General features: G+C 37.8%; 1 protein-coding gene across 1 annotated transcript; it reads right to left on the bottom strand.

The window, feature by feature from the left end:
* Positions 1–2,094: 2,094 nt before the first annotated feature.
* LOC129268996 (uncharacterized) lies at positions 2,095–21,793 on the bottom strand. The gene is made up of 12 exons (XM_064105177.1): positions 21,009–21,793; positions 19,579–19,824; positions 18,645–18,751; positions 17,166–17,257; positions 12,484–12,513; positions 11,506–11,598; positions 9,293–9,409; positions 7,671–7,712; positions 5,998–7,328; positions 5,512–5,659; positions 4,170–4,445; positions 2,095–3,414 (listed from the first exon to the last, which is right to left on the bottom strand). Exons 1-12 carry the CDS (start codon positions 21,237–21,239, stop codon positions 3,296–3,298), a joined length of 2,832 nt encoding a protein of 943 aa, XP_063961247.1. The 5' UTR covers positions 21,240–21,793; the 3' UTR covers positions 2,095–3,295.
* Positions 21,794–22,107: the final 314 nt, after the last annotated feature.

The raw sequence follows: 22,107 nt of genomic DNA, 5'->3' as shown, positions 1-22,107 counted from the left end.
ATCTCTCTACATCACCGTCCAGCACCCGCACCCCTCTCTAGCCGTGTGGGACAGGTGCCACTCTCCCTGCGACATACCGGCACTGCAGATGCCCCATGTCGCCCCCCTGAGCCTGCTTCTTCACCTCCGCAGACAGCCGAGGATGCCCCTCGTGGAACGCATCCCCCCTCTACCGTGAAGGACTCCCTCACAACGCCGCCTGAGACACCACCAGCAGCCCCCGGCTTGGATCCGGTTCCTGCACCGATCACTGTTTCTCCGCCTGGCACCCCTCCTACAGCACCACGGCGCTCTACCCGTCGCACCAGACAGCCTGTCTGGCACTCGGACTATTCCATGTGATTTCAGCCAGTTCAACTGACATTAGTATTGCGTTCAAGAGTTTCCTGTTATTTGCACTGGTGTTGACTTTGCACATTGTTTTCGCGTTCCTTAGTGTTAGTTATGTTATTCCCACGGTTCTTGATTTTATACATGGAGCATTATGGACTCATTTCGACGATGCACCATCTTTGTTAATTTGACTTTTTCAGTCTTCGTTCCGTATTGCCATCTTCTCTACAATACACGCCAAAGACTTGGGGGGAGATAGAGGATTATGTATTATGCACACTGCATCATTGGTGTAAACGTTTGTTCTTTTATGTGCACAGGGACCGTGTTCATTGTTAGCTGCCATAGCACCTGAAGCTTCATAGCCCAGAGCAACAAATAGACAAGGTTCTTATTTAGATGATGTCCCTCCGGGTGTCCCTCACCCACTATTTCTTTTGTTTTTTATTGTTTGAATTATGCAATATTTCATTTTTTACAGATTTGACAACAAGGACCAATTAATTTGACTGAACCATAAAATGTTAAAACAATGGTGATCAAAATTTTGTTTCACTGGAAAATGGGGAGAAAATGTGAACATTTCATACATTTTCATTTAATAAAATGCAAAAGAAATAGTGAGTGAGTGATGTCATCTGTCCCCTCATTTGCATTACCGATCAGGATGTGAATTTTGTGAAATTAAGCGAAACTTAAAAATGTCATAACTTTCTTATTTTACATCCGATTTTGATGAAATTTTCAGTGTTACGCTTGCTGGATGTTTCTCTGTTTATTCAAATCAACTTCTTCTTGATGTGGACTTGTCCTATAATAACTAAAATTTTAGTGTTTACCTCTCTCCTACACTTTCATATTTCACCTGTTGATTTTATGTGACCCTCCACACACTCTAGTACTTTTCCTTTCCCCATCATTTTTCTAGAAAGGCAAACGCTTTATTAATACTTTAAGGATTGTTTTCGTTTTTGTTAATGTGTTTTTCTTAATTCATTCCATTTTTATCCCTTCCATGTCTCTTCTTAATTTACCGGGCTGGAACTACTAAGATCTATCCTATTTTAATACCCGTCCACAATCGAAGTCTTTTATTTTACTGTACTGAATATTTTATTTACTTTGTATATATTGTCGTTCCTGATATGTAATTTCTCAAAAACGTTTATGTATATTATTTTTATTGAGCGAAATATATGAATTGAAATTGAATTTTTCTCACCTGCCACGTACCCTTTTTTTTTCGGCGTTCAAAATATAAAGCATCACAGAAAACTGATAATTTCACTATTGGTATTTAACGGAATACAATAATTATTGATACTATTCCTTCATTAAAATTTCTTTCTCTTTAATGAATTTTCACACACGAGGCCGTCGTCATAAGTTCAAATCTTGATATGATGGGGGGGGGGGGGGGTCGTCTGAGGCTAGAAAATTTAAATGCTAAATGCTCGAAATGAAAAGCATTCGAGGATTGTGGCTATTCGATGAATTCCATGTGTGCAAAGTCATATTTGGACCCCCCCCCCACCTCCCCCTCTCTCTGCCTCTCTCTCTATCTCTCTACGTTGCTCTCTCATTTTCCCTTCAATTTGTTCCTCCAAATCTCTCAGATGTAGTATATCCCTGTCATCCTTTCGCTCCCTCTCCACGTCCACTATCTGTCTTCATTCCTGTCTGCATTCCTACACATCCCCATGCTCTATCTATCATCCATAATTATCAGGCTATTATAAAACAAAACCATGACAGACGTTATACAGTTCTTGTAAGATATCTTCATATTTGCCGTTTAGAAAAATCATATTTACAATTCAGAGTAGACAAAAGTCTTAAATACATAATTCCTTTTGATAATAGACCTACTACCATGACTACAGGCCTTAGGTGAGGATATTTTGTTTTCATTTTACAATACAACAGTAACCATGGCAATCATTATTGGCAGCGATCCAGGGGGAAAAGTGGAGTGGCCAGGGACGTTAGTCCCCCACCCCCTCGATTTTCGAACTTTGTGCGGGAGTCAAAAGGAAAGGGTCCTCTCACCCCCCCCCCCTCCAATGGACCAACAATCTATGATGTTAACATTATTTGAGCGTGTCAATCAATGTCTAGTAACAAGTATTAATTCTACTACACCACTCATTTTTACGACAACGACAATAATTACGACGGCGACAGCGGCGAGACTTTACGAGTACCATTCGCGGCGATTTGTATGAGTATTTCGGTTAGTCTATATATAGGGGGATAGGCCTACGACCCTCTCCCATTTGGGCTGCTGTACAAAATTCGAATTATGAGGGGGCGCATCTCCATCCTCGGATAGCCGCACATGACTACTACCATACGACGATACCACTATTACTACTTCTACTTCTACTATATACTTCTACTATACTACTACTACTACTACTACTACTACTACTACTACTACTACTACTACTACTACTACTACTATACTACTACTACTACCATTCCTTTCTTCAAGTACAGTACAATATTAGTAACAACAGCAACAATCCGGGACTTTCATCGTATTTTTTAATTACTTAATATATTTTTGTCAGAACATTTATGAGTTTTGAGTTCGGCATTCCTACATCTGTTCTCCGTCGAACCTCAAAAATATAAGGTACGAGAACGTCAACAAACAGATCCACGATCGGACAACTAGACACCTAATTTTTCGGCGGGGCCGAGTTGTCCAAAGTACCGAGTTATAGTTGGCACCCACGAGGACATTTATTATAATGTTGTCAGGATTTAACCCCCACCCCCTTATTCCCGTTCTTATACAGTGACGAAAGGGGTGATATAATTTCCCAGATTAGGAGATATAAACTCGATAAAAGTTTATCATAGAAACATTACCCATAATGATATCTCATAACTATTTAAATCTGAAAGCACATGATAAATATTTGAATGGTCACTCATACTAGGAACGAGTAATCAATTAGTTTATAAAACAATTAAAATGATCTTCGAAATAATTTCCAACTCTCCATTCGTTAACGCGATGGGTGTCTTGATTGATTTCTGCATATTTCTTTCGAAACAGGATAAAGAGCTTTCCTGCATAAAGAAAAAAAGGAGAATGCACAAATAATTGAATCATGAATATGCATGCAAATATTTAACATCAACTCATAACTTTGCAAACAAAAAAATAACATCTTTTTTACAACAGAATATTATGGGCGTAAGGGTGAAATACTGACACAAACAACTATGGCTCGATAATATTGTTGATTTTGACTCAGAAGGAAACGCCATTTCATGCTTTGCCCTATTATTGGAATATATAAAAATGGAACATCAGATTTTAAATTTAATTGCGTAGTAAGTGTTGAAATCCTACCCGGCCGTGATATTTTTGTAATGCGCCGCAACTACTGATAAAAAAATCGCAACACGACCGAGAAACGGCACCAGGCAGATGAGAGAAGGCTACATTCTTGGTCCTACCACTAGACCACAGAATGGAATTAAACATGTTAAAGAAGAAGTAGGTGACAAAAGGGGGACGATGACGATGTTGACGCCGGGTGAATATTCAGTTTCCAAGAAATCGATAAACTGAATATCTGATCAAAATTATCTATAAAATAAGAGATTACCGACTGAACAGTCTGTGGAAATTGCAAAGGATATTTTTCATGAATACAGAGAAACTATGCCCTATCAAAAAATGATATCACTATGTGAAAAAAAAGTTATACGATCACAATTTTTATTATTATTGTTTATCATTGAAAAGTAAACTCAGCAACAATAACATATTTACACTCATTGATAAGCAAGTTCTATGACAGTATGCAAAGTTTTACCATTTATTGTGACGGCAGCTGAAGGACGATGTCGCATCAGTCCACGAAACTCGTGCTGACTGCGTCTTGGATACCCGATGTCCACTTCATCTCTTTCGTCATCATATCGCCACACCCATCGGTTTGTTAGAAGATACCATTTCTTGCGTCTGTCATCGTGGAAGGCGGCGTCGACCACGGCCCCGAAGGGAATCCCGAGCTCGGTGACTCGCATCCGATGGTAGTCACGGGACTTCTGGCTTTGGGAGTGGTTTCTAATGGTGAACACATCCATATCTGGTAACAAATCAAAATTGAAAGTGAATAAACTGGAATTTGATTTTTAGGCAGCAATGATTGTGTTTATTCTTTTCCCTTTTGCAGGGTTTTAAATGGACTTGGTTAATACAGCTGCCAAGAATTATGTTTAATTATAATTCGTGGTTCTTTTGTTTTCCCAAAATGTTTTTGAATAATGAAATAATCACCTAGACCATGGATCTACTACTCTGACGAGACATTCATCGAAACACGGACCTAGTTTAGACTAACCAAATTAACATTCGAATTTGACAACCCTAATCCTGATGAGCTGCTGTTATTTCTTATAGTTTTTGTTCTGATAATATCATGCAAACGTCCTTTAATCGATCCCCCTCTCCTTCCTTGAAAAAAAGTTATCCGTCAGTGTACTAAGAACTCCTTGAAGATGAAGTAATGAATGACTCGTGTAACCATTCATTCAACTCAAACAAAAATGAACGGATTTGTTCCTTGCCCTTTTCTTTACCTCGACGAAAAAGGGCCGAAGAGTTGGTAAAAAAACGATATATACGGATTTAAAAAATGCCCATCCTGGCTCATACCACGTATTGTACTTGGAACAACCTCGTGCTCGTTTTTTTCAAGAACTTACTTTTTCATTAAGATAATTACCATGGTATCAGGCTCAGTATCAAATCAAAATGAAAGTTTCCACGGAAATCACCAAAATCATGATAATCTTTAATAGTCTTTATAAAAAAGTACCATGGTGTACGTTATCATTTATTTGAAATAGAAAAATAGATCATTAAAGAAGTATTTAAAAATTTCCCTTACAAATGGGGTCTTCGTGCAAGAACGAAGGTCCACAAGGCCATTTTTCCCCCTCATAATTTTTTTTTTAAATCGCAAATTAGTTAAAATTATATTTCAGAGTATATTGAAGAATAAGCAATACTGGAAGTCACCAGTCTTTCAATCATGTCAATTGACGTATTATAATAGACAAACATCTTGATAAAAGGAAAAAAAATATGAGAAATTCAGCCTTGTGGACTTTTGGCCCCGTGGTCCTTTCCTTTTTCAAAGAGGTACATACATGTAAATAAAGTCCATTCGTCCACGGATTGGCGATAGACGGCGGCCGTTACTTTCTGTCCTTCCAGGCCGAAGTATGATTGTACGGTCTCTTTATCTGAAGACAAAGTTTTTCCATTTGTCATGTTAACCCACCATAGATTATGTCCCTGAAAGAGAAACAGAACAGAAATGACACCCAAGAGAGAAAGGTAAATGACGATACGTCGTAGACATGTCGAAATATTATTATTTTTCATAATCATGCAATTAAACTCTGTTTTAATTCTCATATCTAGTCCTATAAAGCCTATTTATCATTGTCTTGTTACTTCATTTCTTTTTGTTGTTAGTGACAACGTAAATTCCATTTTAGTACATTAAAAATATATAACTTCTGGAAACGTTCTGAGCAGAGAAAGCTTTGTGGTTCGAACGATTGTCAAGACACAGTAGCTTTCCCTCTCAAGACCTTACTTAGCCAGAAGGTTCCGGTGCCACTGCTCACCTGGAAAAGGAAGACTGTGTCATCTACCATTGCAACAGCCGTAAAGGTTTTCTTACACAGATCTTCTGGGATGAAACCAAGACGCTCTCGGACCATCGAGGCATTTACAACGTCTTCAGAAGTTGCATCTGTCACGGGCTGTACCGCACCGCCTCCATATTCTGTTTGCAATTGATTATTTGTTGTATTTAGAGTGGAAAGGTGTTTTCCAGGCGTTGAATCGGTTGTAACTTCAATGTTTCCCGAATCTGGTGAAGTTTTAATTGAAGGTGCCGAAGTTACCGAATTCGTTGAATTTATTAAAAGTTGATAAGCGCTTGTCAATGAACGAGTGTGTCCCTCGGGATTGGTCGTTGACAAGGAAGATCCTTCAAGGAAATTTTCAAGATGTCTTGCCGTCGGAATAGCTGAGGTGGGTGGTGATTGTGAATTGTCATTTTCCTCCATGTTCTCTTCCAGTTTGGAATGACCCTCCGATTTTGTGGCAGTATACGAAGGTTGTAAGGGTACTTGAGTCGACGTCACAAGGGATAAATTTGCATTCGGGGTGGTGTGTTCTTCTGTTCCTTGATCTGGATTGTCTGTTGAAGAACTATGCATAGTTGATATCGATGGAGACTCGGTACTGTATATATGTCTTGACGAAAACATGGCAGTGTGGCTTCCAGTACTTTCAGCATTAGTAAGTCTGACATTTCCAGTTGCTTCTGTTCTAGCCATAACTGCGTCTTGTACCGAAGACGCAGACCTGTTGCCAATTGAGTTTGTCTCGTGGGTTGTAGATAGTGGTGTTTGGGTGGTTAAGATTATGTCCCCATTGTCATCAATCAATTCCACTTTCTTATCAATGCGTACTCCATTCTGCGCTGATACTTCTGCAACTTCATTTAAATTAACGGAGCTCGCATTTCGTTTCAGCGATCTCACCTGATTATTAACCTCCGAGTTAATACTCTTCGCTGCGTAATTCACTTGGTTTCCTCGAATAGGAACCTCCCCTTCGAGTTGTTCTAACCAATGTAGACCTGTCGTTGAGGGCGTCGTGACACCTTCATCTAAACCTAACCCTTCTTCCTTCTCCCCCGAAGCTTCATCAATGTATTTGGTTGACTGTTTTTCTGGACTGGCGATTTCGACGTCAAGCGTCGCCATCAGAAAAGATGCTGAAGTGACGTCAAGTGATAAAGTGGTTGGACCTTTGGTGATGTCTCCATATGACCTTGTACCTGTATTATCTGTGATGTCATCATGTTCAGTTTTGTCGGTAGGTGCGACAGTAGGCTTATCAGTGTTCATAGTTGTATGAGCGTCTGTGGTCTTCCATCCTCTATCTGAAAAATTAAAAAGAGAATTATCAAGTGAAATAAACGTTCTTTAAAGTTTCAGCCTTGACGTAACTGTGACTTTTGTTATTACCCAAATAGAGAAAATATATAATGCTTATTGTGTATATTCAAGAGAAATCCTTGTTTCAGCACGTCGTAACTCAGTTTATGAATCAGACAAGCTTGTCGAAATATTTGAAGAGCTTATCATACTTCTTCACCTTGCAAAAAAACCACTCGTTGTTTCATGTTCATGAGTTCCCTTTTATTTATTTGAGCTTGTATTCTGACATTCCAAGGTAAATTATGACATTTTATCGACCCCCCTCCCAAAAAAGTGTTTCTCACCTGCGTTATCTTCCACGCAAACGAAATCAGGATCTTCGGCCTCTGTCGAAGAAAAAAAAATTCTGGTTATTAAAAGAAGACGATGTATACTAGCTTGATTCAATATCTTCTTCACCTTATTGGAAACTTTAAAAAAAAACACTGATCAAATCATTTTTACTTGACTGAGGAACCGTTTTAGATCTTATAAATTAATTTCATTACGTACTTGCTATGCGAGATGTCTATATAACATACAATGTATTATCAAGCATGTTTTGGACTTTCTACATCCAAGAATTCCTAAGGATCAAAACAACTCAAAGTCCAAGACTACTGCTCCATTGAAGTAAAATCCCCATTCCACAGAGAGCAAGACCTCTGCATGTGGAAGACCGCTGTAAGACCATGAAACTTGCTTGATCTTTCAAAGGTCTTTCAAGCAACTTTCAAAGATCTCCGAGGTCTTTCATGATTCCTGATTGATCTTTCAGTGATCTTCGTGGTCTCAATGATCTCTAAAACTTTTTGAAACGGTTCAAAACAGTCTTTCAGTGGTCTCTCGATGTGAAAGTTCTTATTAGTCTTTCCATGATCTTTTGACAGTTTCTCAAGGTTTTTGCGGAGATCGCTGAAAGACACATGAGAGATCATTAAACGATGATTGAAAGATCATTGAAAGACCAGATCAAGTAAATTGAAAGCATTCTGAAAGATCTCTTGTTGCATAAAAGATCTCTGAAAGACCACTGAAAGATCTCTATGTGACTTGTCTAAGCCCAGTAAGACAAGTATCAATGAGTTTTTCTGAGTTCTTTGAGGGGTCTTTCGGAGCCATTCCACAGAGATGACGAAATTCAGTGATCTTGGAGACAGCTGTAAGACCTTGCCAATTTTTGGTATCTCAAAAGGCCTTCAAAGGTCTCCCTTAATGGCGGAACTCCGCCCAAAATATATCCGTCTATGAAGCTGACAATGAAAGCTAAAAAAAAAAGTTAGGTTGGATAAATAAAAGAAACATGGGAAGCGTTTCATGAAGCAAATAGTTGGTGAAAGTCCAAGAATTGTTATTATCATTTATTATTATTTTCATGTAATGTTATAAGCTACTAGGGAGCATTTCGTCAACATTTTCATCCGACAAGTTGTCCGATCTGACAACTTTCCTTTATTTTGATTGGCTGAGAGGCACGTTACTATGGTAACTATCGGATAGAACAGAAATTGTCGGATGAAACGTCCGACAAGTCCTTTCATGAAACGCTCCCCTGGAAATCCTTGCATTTGATTGGCTTAGAGCAAATTAGTCGGAGAAAATCTTTGACAAAACTCTTCGTGAAATACTTCCCTGATCAATCATTAGAGTTAACCAAGAATATTATCAGTTTCTTTACGTGACGTATTTCAAGGCCGGAAAAAGGACCAAAATAAAGTTTTAAAAAAAAAGGTGAATTTGGAAAGTTAACAAGATGAGAAACTGAAGAAACCTCACATTTTTAAAGTTAGAAGGAGTGATGTGACTTCATTGCAAGGTACGCCATCAGATATTGAAAGAAGGGTTGGGGGCGAACAATTTTGCGCTTAGCGCGGGTGTTTATTTTCCAACACAGATACGCCACCGTGAAAATTATTCTACCACTTACCACACACGCCACACATGAGTGGGCAATATCGAGGTATGTACGGAGCGAAGGGACAGTAGACACGCCCTGGCCACCCAGGACTCCTCCCGCAGTACTGATGGGTGTCTACACATGGTTCTAATAATAATGATAATAATAATAATGATAAAGATAATAATAACTACATCACCATCAACAACAACAATAATAATAATAAGAATAATAGTAATGATAATGATAATAATAATAATAATGATAATAGTAATAACAATAATATTATTATAATCATTATTGATGAAATTATGATAATCATTATAATCTCAATTGAAAATGATTATGTGCTTTACATATATATAAACTGATAACAAATCAAATCCGAATGTTTATGATTTTTGTACCAATCAAAAGTTTATTCAAAGTAACTCCAACTTTTTATTTGCAAAATAGCATTAACTTTCGGATTTGTTTTGTTATCACTGTATGAAGCCAAGATTTTAAAAGGTCAAAACTATACAGTTAATTCGCATTAATTTTCATCTATTTGTGAAAAGTCTTTATAGTTTATACATGTTTTTTTTTTAATTGAAATCATGTAAATTAGCTCACGTAAGCATAAAATTATGTCCTCATTATTAAAACAATATACGATAACTGTGATTTCTGTTAATTTTAACTCTTTCAATCCGAAATGTTTGAAAACATCTTGATCCGTTGCACCACTAATGTGTGGGGCCTACGTATGTATAATGAATTGCACAAATCAATATGCATGCTTCTAATGCTAACATTAAATGCAGAAAGTATAGAAATAAAACCAAGAATGAAAGTAAATGAAAAGAGACAGGCCTCGTTACTCTAACGTATCTTTTACGACATATATGACATTTGAAAAGTGCGCTTCTCTACTTTTTACCTGGGTTTATTGATTCACTTGTAAATTCAACCAGGAAGACATTTCCGCACAGAATAACATTTAAAAAGACCTACATTCGAGTAGACTTTGATCATTATCATGCGCAACCATAATTACTTGAAACATTATCAAAAGTGTATATCATGTGGGAGTATGGTGCTCCCCGTTGGGGAGTGGAAATCACAGCAATTAGAGGGATTTCTAAAACTGCTCGGTAACCATGACAACGCGGGATCAATGCGATGATGAGTAGAAGATTGTGTCTGCCCGCGGTTCTTTTTCACGTATCGTATTACCGTCTGAGCCTGCGAATGCAAAGAGAACTACGGAAATTAAGATTTGAAATGTATATCTTCCAAAAAGTATTTGTTTTGTTGGATCGACAGACAAAGCTGAAAATATAAGACGCAGAGTGTGGAATTGACCGCCTCGAAATATTAAAATAAACATGCACAATTCTCCGTTCTTCGCTATGTTATAAATAAATCGACTACTAGTATGCTATAAATGATAAAATTGATGACCAAGTATCTTATGCTTTTAATACTTTTTTGATGATTTCTTTCTAAGATAAGAGGATTACGCCTATTACACACTTAAATTAAGACCAAATTATACCATCCATTATTTACCATTATATTTGTTGTTAAAATATTCATTATGATTTTCCTTCATTTTAACACATTCTTTTCTAGATGCAATGATTTTATTTTTTAATTTTGTACATATATGATTTTCTTGATAAGTTGACTGGCAGAGATTGCAATTGACTTTGCGTATTTTACTATTATTATCTTTTGTTTATTTTTTATATACTGTTTGTAATTCTATGTGTTCTTATGTTATGCAGGGCCCCTATGTAAAACAGTATTTAAATTACTGATGGGGCTACCATGTTGAAATAAAACTAACTGAATAAATAAATATATAAATAAATAAATGAATGAACGCATAAATAAATAAACAAACAAATAAATAGATGTTGAAGGGAAATTGCTTCTACCATCCTGCAAATTTGGCACACGACCATGCGAGTGTTGCGTCCATTATATTGTTGTTAAAATGCTACACAATATGTGCTTTTCTCTATTTTTAAAGAACATACATGTACATGTATTAGCCACTTTGAAGAAAAAGGAACTTCGAAATGAATGCGAATGGGTGATAACATTTAGCCTGGGTTTTATTTCTTGATTTAAGGGATGCAAGCAACTCAGAGAGAGAGAGAGAGAGAGAGGGGGGGGGGGAGATATCATGTAAACTAAAAATAAACTTATAAACTGACAACCAACTTAATATGCTTAAGAAGGTATATACCTACTTCCGCATTCGTTTCCATGCCAACCCTTTGGACATGTACAGGTACATGTGTCACGGTCAAGCGTTCCGCAGTTTTGACATTGAAGGTTACATTCTGTTTAAGGGGAAAGGTAGTTCAAGTTAATCATTTTGAAAAAAAAAAAATTATTTCCTATCATTTCGCTTCTCGAATGACAAACAAGAACGCATTTCTCCCTGTTTCAATTTGGAGATAGAAATCAACAATATCAATAGCAGAACATTCTTTCTATAATGTACCACGTACATCTGAGCCCTTATATCAATGGCTCTGAATGGAGTGATCCATCCGTATAATTTATTTTGAAGTGTTTATATATTTATGTTTAATCTTATATCTTGTGCAATGTATTTTGTGATGATTTTTATACGGTAAACAAAACCAAACCAAACCAAACCAAAACAATTATCAATATTGTTAAAGACGAAAGGAACTTGTTATGTAATAAATGAAGAAATTGGAAATCAAAGCGGGATACAAACCAGGGCCCTGGGGGCGATTTTATAACAGGGGGGGGTGCTAATTTGGTAGAAAAATTGACAAGCAAAAAAAAAATTGAGGTGATTTGGGTTACTCTCTACTGTTTAGCATCTCGACCTGATTTTCAGGGGGTGCTGCCTATGGTGTATACACAGAAAAAAAAAATAGCATGTTGTTTAAGCCTGTCACTCTAACAACAGGTTGTTTAAACTTTTTTGTAATTGTTTAAACTTTTTAAACAACTTGTTTAAAAAGTTTAAACAGCTGTTTAAAAAGTTTAAACAGTAGTTGTTAGAGTGACAGGCTCACACAACGTGCTTAAAATCTTAAACAGCGTTTTTACAGTGTACCACACGCACTACCCCCCCCCCCCCCACCCGCAAACCCGCTTCCCACGGCCATAATTATAAACAATATTACATTCAGTAATATCAAAATTTAAATATAATATAATCGAATACATCATTTTTTTTTACTTACCACAAGGCTCCGTATGTTCGGAACATGGACCTGAAAATGATAAGTCAAAAAAATATTTTACCCACTTAATTCGAAACATCGGCTCATTTGTAGCATGTGCATATAAGGCTCGTCTTATAATTTTTTTGTTAATCAGAATGTACCGACACGAATGATTTTGGTATTGTTACGTTATTAATTTCAAAAGTGTTACAGCATTCCGATACTCATGTAATATTCACACAACCGTGATAATAAAGATACAAAATAATGACATTAAAGGGATGATAGTAGAATAACAGACAATTATGAATATAATGTGACTGTCTCCTCGAATCGTTATGAGAAAAACAATGGAAGTGAAGCAGTATAAGTAGGTTTGACCATGGACCTATAGGTCCATGGTTTGACGTAACTGTGGTCAATATTTACAGTACCAACCAATGAGAGAAATAAACAAAGAATATTATAGATGTAGAGATGGACTGCAATCCGCTGATTTACTTTTACAAAAATGATTGATAAAAAATACAGGGGCGGCGATCTTGGGGGGGGGGGCACAGTGCCCCCACTTTTTGAAGCACTGAAAAAGTGCCATTTTTACGCAAGAAAAATGTCCTCCTTACGAACGTGTACTGTGCCCCTTTCATCTGAAGAGGACCCGCTTTAGGTGTTACCAAGTGCTCTTTCTCGTAAAAGTGCCATCCCCCCCAAAAAAAAGTGCACCCTCACGAACGTGTTCTGTGCCCTTTTCATCTTAGAATGATACCTTTTATGTCGTTAGCAAGTGCCCCTTCGCCTTCTTATAGGCGCTCTTTTTCATATCAGTGCCCCTTTTTACCTTAGAAAATTGCCCCGCACGAACGTGTTTTGTGCCCCTTTCACCTGAGAAGGACCTGTTATGTTAAAGAGTGCCCCTTTGCCTTCTCATAGGTACCCGTTCTTCTTCATATAAAATGTTGTTCTGTTCGTGCCGATGAGCGCCCGGTTTCTTTTTTTTAGCGCCGTTTGGCTTCCTTCTGCAAGTGCATAACGAATGAAAGAAACTGAAAAAAAAAAACAATCCTACGTGCCTTACTTAAGTTTCATAAGTCATGTGAGTGGGGTAGATATGTCATTTTTCTTTGTTATGTAAGATCATGGCCGTCTGCAGTGGGGGGGTGGGGGGGGGGTAAAATTGTGAAAACTCACGTTATTTGACTGCAGATTCTCACAAAACTCACCAAAAGTATGAACAAAATCCATTAATTTTACTTAATAAAATGCAAAAGCGCCTCAATGTTAAGCTTGGTCGCTTCATTCCATTGCTTTTGAGTTTTTTTCTAAAAAGCGCACGTGCTGCCCCCAGCGAAAAACATTCTGCATACGGCCATGTTTAAGACAGTGCCCTTTTCGAAAGAAAAGGTGCCCTTTTTTTCCCTTTGCCCCCCCCCCACGTTCAACCTCGCAACTTCAAAACTTCCCTGGTGTTTTCCGATATAGATACTGGTTGGTGTTAAATCAACACTGATTATTTTGCAGTGTATACTTTACATCATTACTGCGTGTATTGTACGAATTCAATTTCATTTGTCATAACAGTCTAAAGATTTGCCCTGATGTTGACGAGTTGAAATGAAACCTATTTTTGAAACTGAAATAAAACAATATCCCGATATTATGGGTGCAGTCAGGGGCGGATCCAGGATTTTCCAAAGGGGGAGGGACATTTTCCCCAGAAAAAAAATTTGGCAAGCCAAAAAAAAAAGTTTTTCAACCAAAAACTAAGGACATTCGTCCACGAAATGATTTGACAAGCCCAAAAAAGGTCTTCACTTTCAAAAAGGGGCGGGGGAGGCGCATCAAGGGGGGGGGGGGGCACGGGCCGGCTGTGCCCGCCCCCTGCATCCGCCAGTGGGTGCAGTTACACCATCAACACCAACTCCGAACCGACCTAGAGTATATGCCATTCAAAATAACGTAATGTCTTTGATCGGTCTGGAGTCGGTTTCGTTGGTGTGACTATAACACTACAGTGCGTCCCAAAAAAAACTATACACTTTTGAAATGGCTGCCAAATAAAAAATGTAGCAGTCTGGGGAAAAAGACTTACATATATGGAAAGCCAATGAAGTCAACTTTCAAATGACACCAAAAAGTTGGAAAAATATTCATGCTTGAGTGAGCACTGCCTACTGAAACAAAGGGTATAAAAATTAGGGTGGGCTGGAATTAGCCTTCCAATTTATGCCAGTTTTTGAGGGGCAAATCCTTTCGAACTTGCAAAGTTAAGGGCGTTGTGATAAATTAATGATCAACCGTGACCAGTTTTGGTTGCTTAAGAAATTTTTTTAAATTATTAAATTGAACTTTAATGCGTGAGTGAACATAAATTACAATTTTGGGGCATCATTTCAACTCTATCATTTGGATCTCTTTTGTGGCAGCATTTCAACTTTATCATGTGGATCTCAACAATGTGTTCATGGGAGTCGGGAGAATAGGGAGTGAGATAGGACTTAAGTGGGAGAAGTAGGTTGATGGAATAAGGGTCAACAGAACATCCAGCCCCCACCCCTCCCTCTTTCCCGCCCTCCCCTCCTGTTTAGAGACTGATGGCTATTGCTATTGTCGTGTACGCGTGAAGTCGAGAGCAGAATGTTTATTAAATGATTAATTCTGAATTGGGGCATCAACGTTTTCCTATCAATCATTTAATCAACAATTTATCAGTAAATCAACTCATTCAATGTGCAATGTGATCAATCAAATATTCAGTTTTTTTTTTCAATAAATTACTTCATTAATCATCATAATCATTAAATTTCTTGGTAATCGTTCAATTAAAAAAACTGACCATCAGCCACCGGTCACTTGGCAGTTAAGTTTTGAATAGGCTACAATCCAGGAAGTGAGACAGAGAGAGATGGGGGGGGGCTGGGAAATTGAGGTGGAGAGGGGAGGGTACATATGACTTTTAATTTTGTAAAAGGACAAAAAGAAGAGGAATGCCCTTTTAACCAAGTCTTAGCATATCTCGCCCTCTTGCTTGTAACAGGTACCATCACATTACTCTGACTCTCACGAACACACTTCTGAGGTCCACAAGATGAATATGCTACACTAAAATTACAATTCCTGTTCACTCATACATTACATTTCAATTCAACTTTCAACTCATGAAATTTGCCTAAGAAACCATAACTTATCTCACTCATTAATTTAGCACAACACCCTTAGCTTTTGCAAGTTCCACAGGACTAACATCTCAAAAAAACTGTAAGGCCAATTCCTGCCCAGCCTAGCCAAGCTTTTTCTCTCAGGAGGAGAGAAGTGGGGGATGGGGTAGAGATGGAGGGAGGGGTTGCTAAATGTTCTGTTGACCTTTATTCCATCAACGTACTTCACCTACCTAAGTCATATTACCCCCTCTTCTCCTGACTGTAATGAACACATTGTTGACATCCACATGATAAAGACAAAATACTGCACTAAAAATTGCCATTAATGATCACTCGTGCATTAAATTTCAATTTAATAACGCATTAAATTTTCACAAACAACAAACTGATCACATCTGATCTTTAAATCATCAAATAACCCTCAACTTTGCAAGTACCAAACAAACAAAAAACTGAAAGAAATTGGAAGGCTAAATCCGGCCCACCCTAATTTTCATACCCTTTGTTTCAGTGGGCAGTGCTCGCTCAAGCATGAATAGTTTTCAAACTTTTTGGTGTCATTTGAAAGTTGACTTTATTGGCTTTCCATATCTATAAGTCTTTTTCCCCAAAGTGCTACATTTTTTATTTGGCAGTCATTTCAAAAGTGTATAGTTTTTTTTGGGACGCACTGTATATAGAGTGCGTCCCAGAAAAAACGAAACCGAGATTTAGCGATGATTTATCATAACTTAATCATAAATACAATAGACAAATGACGTACCAATTTAAAGCTTAGAATCTCCTCTTTCATCTGATATTACTTAGATTATTCCTCATTCACGCATGAGTGAGCAAAAACAATTCGAAGAAAGGATGCCAAAAACTCATTTGGCGGGGGGTATCTGAATTTCAAAAAGAAAATCACATGACTAAAAAGTTCAAAATCTGCTCTTTCGTTTGATACCTTAATCACAGAAAATGGTCAAGAAGTAAAAAAGTTATGATCCCTCGAAACAATGCTTGTATTTCCATAATTTCATTAAATGAACGTGTTTTCACCGGTTTCCCACAGAAGCTATCGCACAGTAACAAAAGACTTAATGCATGGCTGATCGTCAACAAATCGGAGTGTCGAGTGAGTCTGAACGCTAGCCTGTAAAACCTCTTCATTTTATGAAATTATTGAAATTCAAGCCTTATTTCAAATAACCAGAACTTTATTATTTCTTGACCATTTTCTGTAATTGAGGTATCAAATTAAAGAGCAGATATTGATCTTTTTAGAAATGTGGTTTTCTTTTCAAAACCCAGATACGGCCCGCCAAATGACTTTTTGGTATCCCCTTTTCAAATTGATTTTGCTCACTCATGCCTGAATAAGAAATAATCTAAGTAATTTCAGATGAAAGAGGGGATTCTAAGCTATACAATGGTAGGTCATTTGTCTATTGTATTTGTGATTAAGTTATAATAAATCATCGATGAATCTCGGTTTCGTTTTTTGTGGGACGCACTGTATAGGCCCAGTCAGTGTTTATCGTCAGATCCCAAGGTACTTACGGCATTTGTTTTTGTAACACTCTCCATTTCCTGAAGAGCACCTAGAGCAGCTTGGCCCAGTTATATAAGGCTGTCTTCCTTGTATGTTACCCCTATTGGCAAAACATGTAAAATTGAACTTTTCATGAGATTATAGCTCATAGAAGAAAAAGGGTATTCATTATATAATCAAGGAATTTCTTTAATTAGAAAAAAGCTGAATACAGAAGAAAAAGAAGGAAAAGAGAAGAAAGACGGAAGAAAACTATCAACAAGACAGAGATTGATTGAGCAACTCTATATTACACCTGTTATTCAACTGAGCGGGAATAACAAAAAAGTGACGTTACGTTTGGATCGCCTCGCTCTCACCCTTTCTAAATACACTGGCACCCATGACCCCGGTAAATAAGTAGTATGTTTCTCTGCTGAAATTTCAATGTATGTTCATAACGGGAATTAGAGGTAACTGCGTATTGGCTTCAATGGTCATTAGCAAGTTTTAAATCGATGACTGATTTATTATCTATTTGACATTTCCCAGGCAGCAGTTCCGGGAGCAGTTCCCGCTGCCTAGGTACCCGCTGCCTAGCGTGAACATGGGTCGGATCCTTATCTTGGGTTTCTTCCGCCGGCGCGGACGCATATCATGAAGAGTTATTTGAATGCCGTTTCTGTGTGATTAAGACAAGTTGTTACATTACATGAACATTTTAATATGTCCCGGTTTATTCGACAGTAATTTCAGTAAAGTTTCATAAATAAAACGATCTTCAGGACATGGAGTCTCACGGTAACTTGTGCGTGCGAGCCCATGGGATGACGAAGGTGCAACTTAATTCCTATTCCAAACTTTATTATAAACACGTACCATAAACTTTAGTTAAATTTTCATTTCCCCCAAGAAGTCAAACATGTCAAAGAGCAGTATGTAGAACGTGTCACTTTCTCAAATCAGAAGGCACGGGGATGAGTGCCCCCCTCCTCCAATTAAATTTCGGCTGTGGTATAAAGTATATGCATATGTGTTTGAAAATCAAATAAACGTTTCAAGTTTCCCCGATGGTTCTATTTTTATACCTTTTTGCTGGTGGGCGAAGATTTTATAACTATCTCACACTCACACTCTACGGATCAAAGGGGTGTCAAGAAAGGTGATTGCTATTTATGCTTTCGGTAAAGTGCCCTACTATGTACTTATTGTCCGTTATGTAAAGAAGATTTCCACAGATACCTTTTTTCTATCTAAATATATATTATAATTTGTCTACAAAATGCACCATATTCTGTATATATCTTTATATGTTAATTATCATTGGTGTTTTTTAATATAATTGTAATGACACTGATTCGTATCGTAAATATTTGTTATAATGTATGAAAATGATTTGTATCAATATTTATGTCATTTCTGTTGGAAATAAATCTGAATCTGAATCTGAAGATTCATGGATTTAGCACGAGTATTTTTTTTTCTTATACTTTCAAGATCTCACCCACCCAGGTAGATAGTTGCAGACGACCATCCATCGGGCAAAGGGGATATCGTCCGTTTGTCTGCAGAAAGCTCGCCCGCATCCAATCGCTCTAGTACTTGCCCATATGATCTGAAGATAAACAATAATAATATCATACCGAAATTGATGATGAATATGAAATAAGTACAACTCAGTAAATTCGAGCCATTACCTGATATATCATTGATGGCATTTTGCTTTGTATGTTGTCAAAGGTACCTCTCACCTACAAAAATTATACTAGTAATCATAATAATAATTGTATTGTCAAATGCGCTTATGGTGTAATGAACACTCAAAGAATATTTTGTCGAAAACTGGTGAATCAAAAACAGCAGTTTTGACCTGAACTGTGGACAAACGACATATTTGGAATCCAGTGGCGTACCGTGCATGATCACGGCATGGGGGGGGGGGGGGCACCAGTAAAAAATTTGAGGCACTTAGTGAGCGCGCTGCTGCCAGGTATACTGACCTAATAGAATCATTTTAAGGACAGTGTCATTAAACGAATATGTATCTCACTGATCAAATAATGCGAGCGCGAAGAGCTAGCTGAAAATTGTCGATATTCAGACCTAAAAAGGGACATTATAAGCAATTTTTTGTAATCATGATAAGTACCTGTCTCGCTAAACAAACAATGCGAGCGCAAAGCGCGAGCTTAAATTTTTGTATATATCGACCCAGGGTCATTTTAAGGACTATATTTTAGGAATCCATTAAGAGTATAGATATTTCACCGTAGTCATCTAATGCTAATGCCAAGTGCTTGCTGATTTTGTTAGAATTACATCTAAACACATGAAAGGACCGAGTTTATACAAATAACACACATGTATCTCGATAAAAGTTCAAGTTGTTGCGAATTTGCGAATTTATGTTGATATAAAGAGAGAACAAAATGTAATGATCACCTGTGTATAATGGCCACACATTTTCCTCGCTTGGCAGGAATTCGTCTCGTAGTCGTAGAATCGATCCTCGTTGGTCCAAGCTCGGAAGGGACCGACGGTCTCGGGCAGTGCCCACTTGGAGAGGCCGAAACCAGCCCAAATGTTCTGGCCGAATCTAGAGATGGTCGAGTTCTCGGGTTTTCCATGTTCTAAGGTACATTTGACAGCCCAGCCATCTGCAGCGGCTGCTAGCTCTTCGTCCCAACGCTGACAAGAGAATATAGGAAAGTGATGTCATATTAAACACCCAGTTAAAGTTAGGTTTTACATTAATTTCCTGATTTTTATTCAAGAATCATATGATATTAGACCTTTAAATGCTAATGTTTCTGATACTTATACTTAAATTTTGATTTTCTATGTGTTTTTTATATTATTAATGTGAAATGGAAACGAATCCACATCCAAGAATCCAATAATTCATAATAAAGAGAAAGCTTCTTCTAAATTATTTGAAATATGCCTAGCTACATCCATTTTCACAATGTTTACATTTGCAAGATATTTCAAACATGAATTCGGCGTGCAAGAAGAAGTTTCGCACCTCTTGCAACATCTGTTAAAGTTCAGTAAAAACAAATGAGCCAAGTAATCCAAGATAAATCAACCAAACTAATAATACCGTAGCTTATATTGTGACATGAATATTAATTATATACAATATTTCTCTCTATATACAGCGCCGCTACATCGGAACAGATCGAAACAACGTCTGTCGGCTCTTTACATAATTTATATAAGCTCTATTCCATCAGGATCAAACAACTACATGTACTATATGTTCAATGTTTATAGGCTTTATATTTGCATTTGTTATATTTTACTGGAAATTTTGTGCCATTTAGACTCAATTTTCATGAACTTTTGAGCAAAATGGTCCCAAATGGTGTTCTTCTTCTTCTTCAAAAAATAAAAATAAAAGTATTATCAAGCATCATTTTTCTATTGTTACAGTGGTATACCACTGTAACAAGAGACACAGTGTCTGAGTAGGAGCATTGATATATTTTAATACATTTGGCAGTAAAAATCAAATCAATGCAAATACATATCCATAGGGTTGCACATTTAGATTAACAGGTAGCTAAATACCTCATACATGACTTGTATAATCAATTTCCGAAACGACAAAACACAGACGGTGGAATCAATCGAGTTCCGATGTAGATAGAAGTCACACAACTATGTTTGTGATTTCCGTATATTTTTCCATTCGGGATTGTGTCCTCCTTCAATATCAATCTCCATCAATATTACTGACTGCTGCCTCAGTCACACTTGCGAAACCGCCTCCAGGCCGATCAAATCTATTACGTTATTTCCAATGACATATCATCGGTCGGTTTGGAGTCGGTTTCCTTGGTGTGACTGAAGCATAAATCCGGGCTTACCACAAATTCCATATCGGCTGCTGAAGGAGTGACGTTGCCCCTCTTCTGGTTGTGTACGTCAACGATCGCTATCAGCTCGTCGACGGTGTACGGCACCGATAACCCGACGTCGTCACCGACGAATGGCATGGACATCGTCACCGTCATGGCCCGTGGTCGAAAAGTCACGAACCCGACGTGGAAGACGAGAAAGCGAATCGCAAAGGCAAGAGTCCAATCTAGATTCGACATGTTTTATCGTTGACTTCACTTTCTAGAACTCCCTTCAGATGTAAATGGATTCAAACCAACAGAAGACGACCCGATGAAGATCGCAAATCCAGGGTTAATCAACTCATCCCAGCCGTTGTCAAGAGTTACTCTGGGAAACCCTTTTCATTTTCCATCCCCAAAATGCGGAGCCTCGCATCCCGAATCAATCGAAAACTTGGCACCCAAAATATGAATGTTCCGCCTACCCTATTCATAAATTGATCTCACTCAGCAGCCATGCACCCGTCCCCTGACTGTAAACTCACACCAACTGACGGCCTCAATTCGGATGGAAGTGGGATTTTTCAATCCACACTCCACCAAATTGTTTACGAGAGCTAGAGTAAACCAGATGAAATCGTCAAAATGATGCCAGGTGGATCAGAAATTGAAAACATGCACTTCTTTTATTCCATATTTCAGAAAGTCTACATTTTTACTAAACACCCTGCGACAAGGCTAGGAGAGTTAAGCAGTTGTTGTGTTGACTGGAGCTTGTGGATCCCTTGCTGAGATATTACGGGAAAAAGGATGGAAATAAAAATGGGACGTTTCCAGTAGCTAAGTGAAAGGATTTGAGGGTCAGAGTACACGCAGGGGTGGATGAGGCGTATCCAGAAATATGGGATGTAGGGGCGGCAGTTTTAGTGATATTTCGTAATTGAAATAGTCTTTATTCACCGTCTTCTTTTATTTTCGACCTGAAGGTAACTGCATAATAGTCTCTAGCTCGCACATCTCGGCTATCGATCATGTTCAACTTGGGATTATCCTATATATATTGTGTTTGTGGTTTTCTATTCATAGAGATTTCTAGAACATTCTGTTCTGTGTTATATTCCTTTAT

Source organism: Lytechinus pictus, chromosome 10 (genome assembly GCF_037042905.1).
Source record: "Lytechinus pictus isolate F3 Inbred chromosome 10, Lp3.0, whole genome shotgun sequence".
In the NCBI taxonomy this organism is placed as follows: Eukaryota; Metazoa; Echinodermata; class Echinoidea; order Temnopleuroida; family Toxopneustidae; genus Lytechinus; species Lytechinus pictus.
Note: the sequence above shows the minus strand (reverse complement) of the source record. Positions and strands in the feature narration are given on the sequence as shown.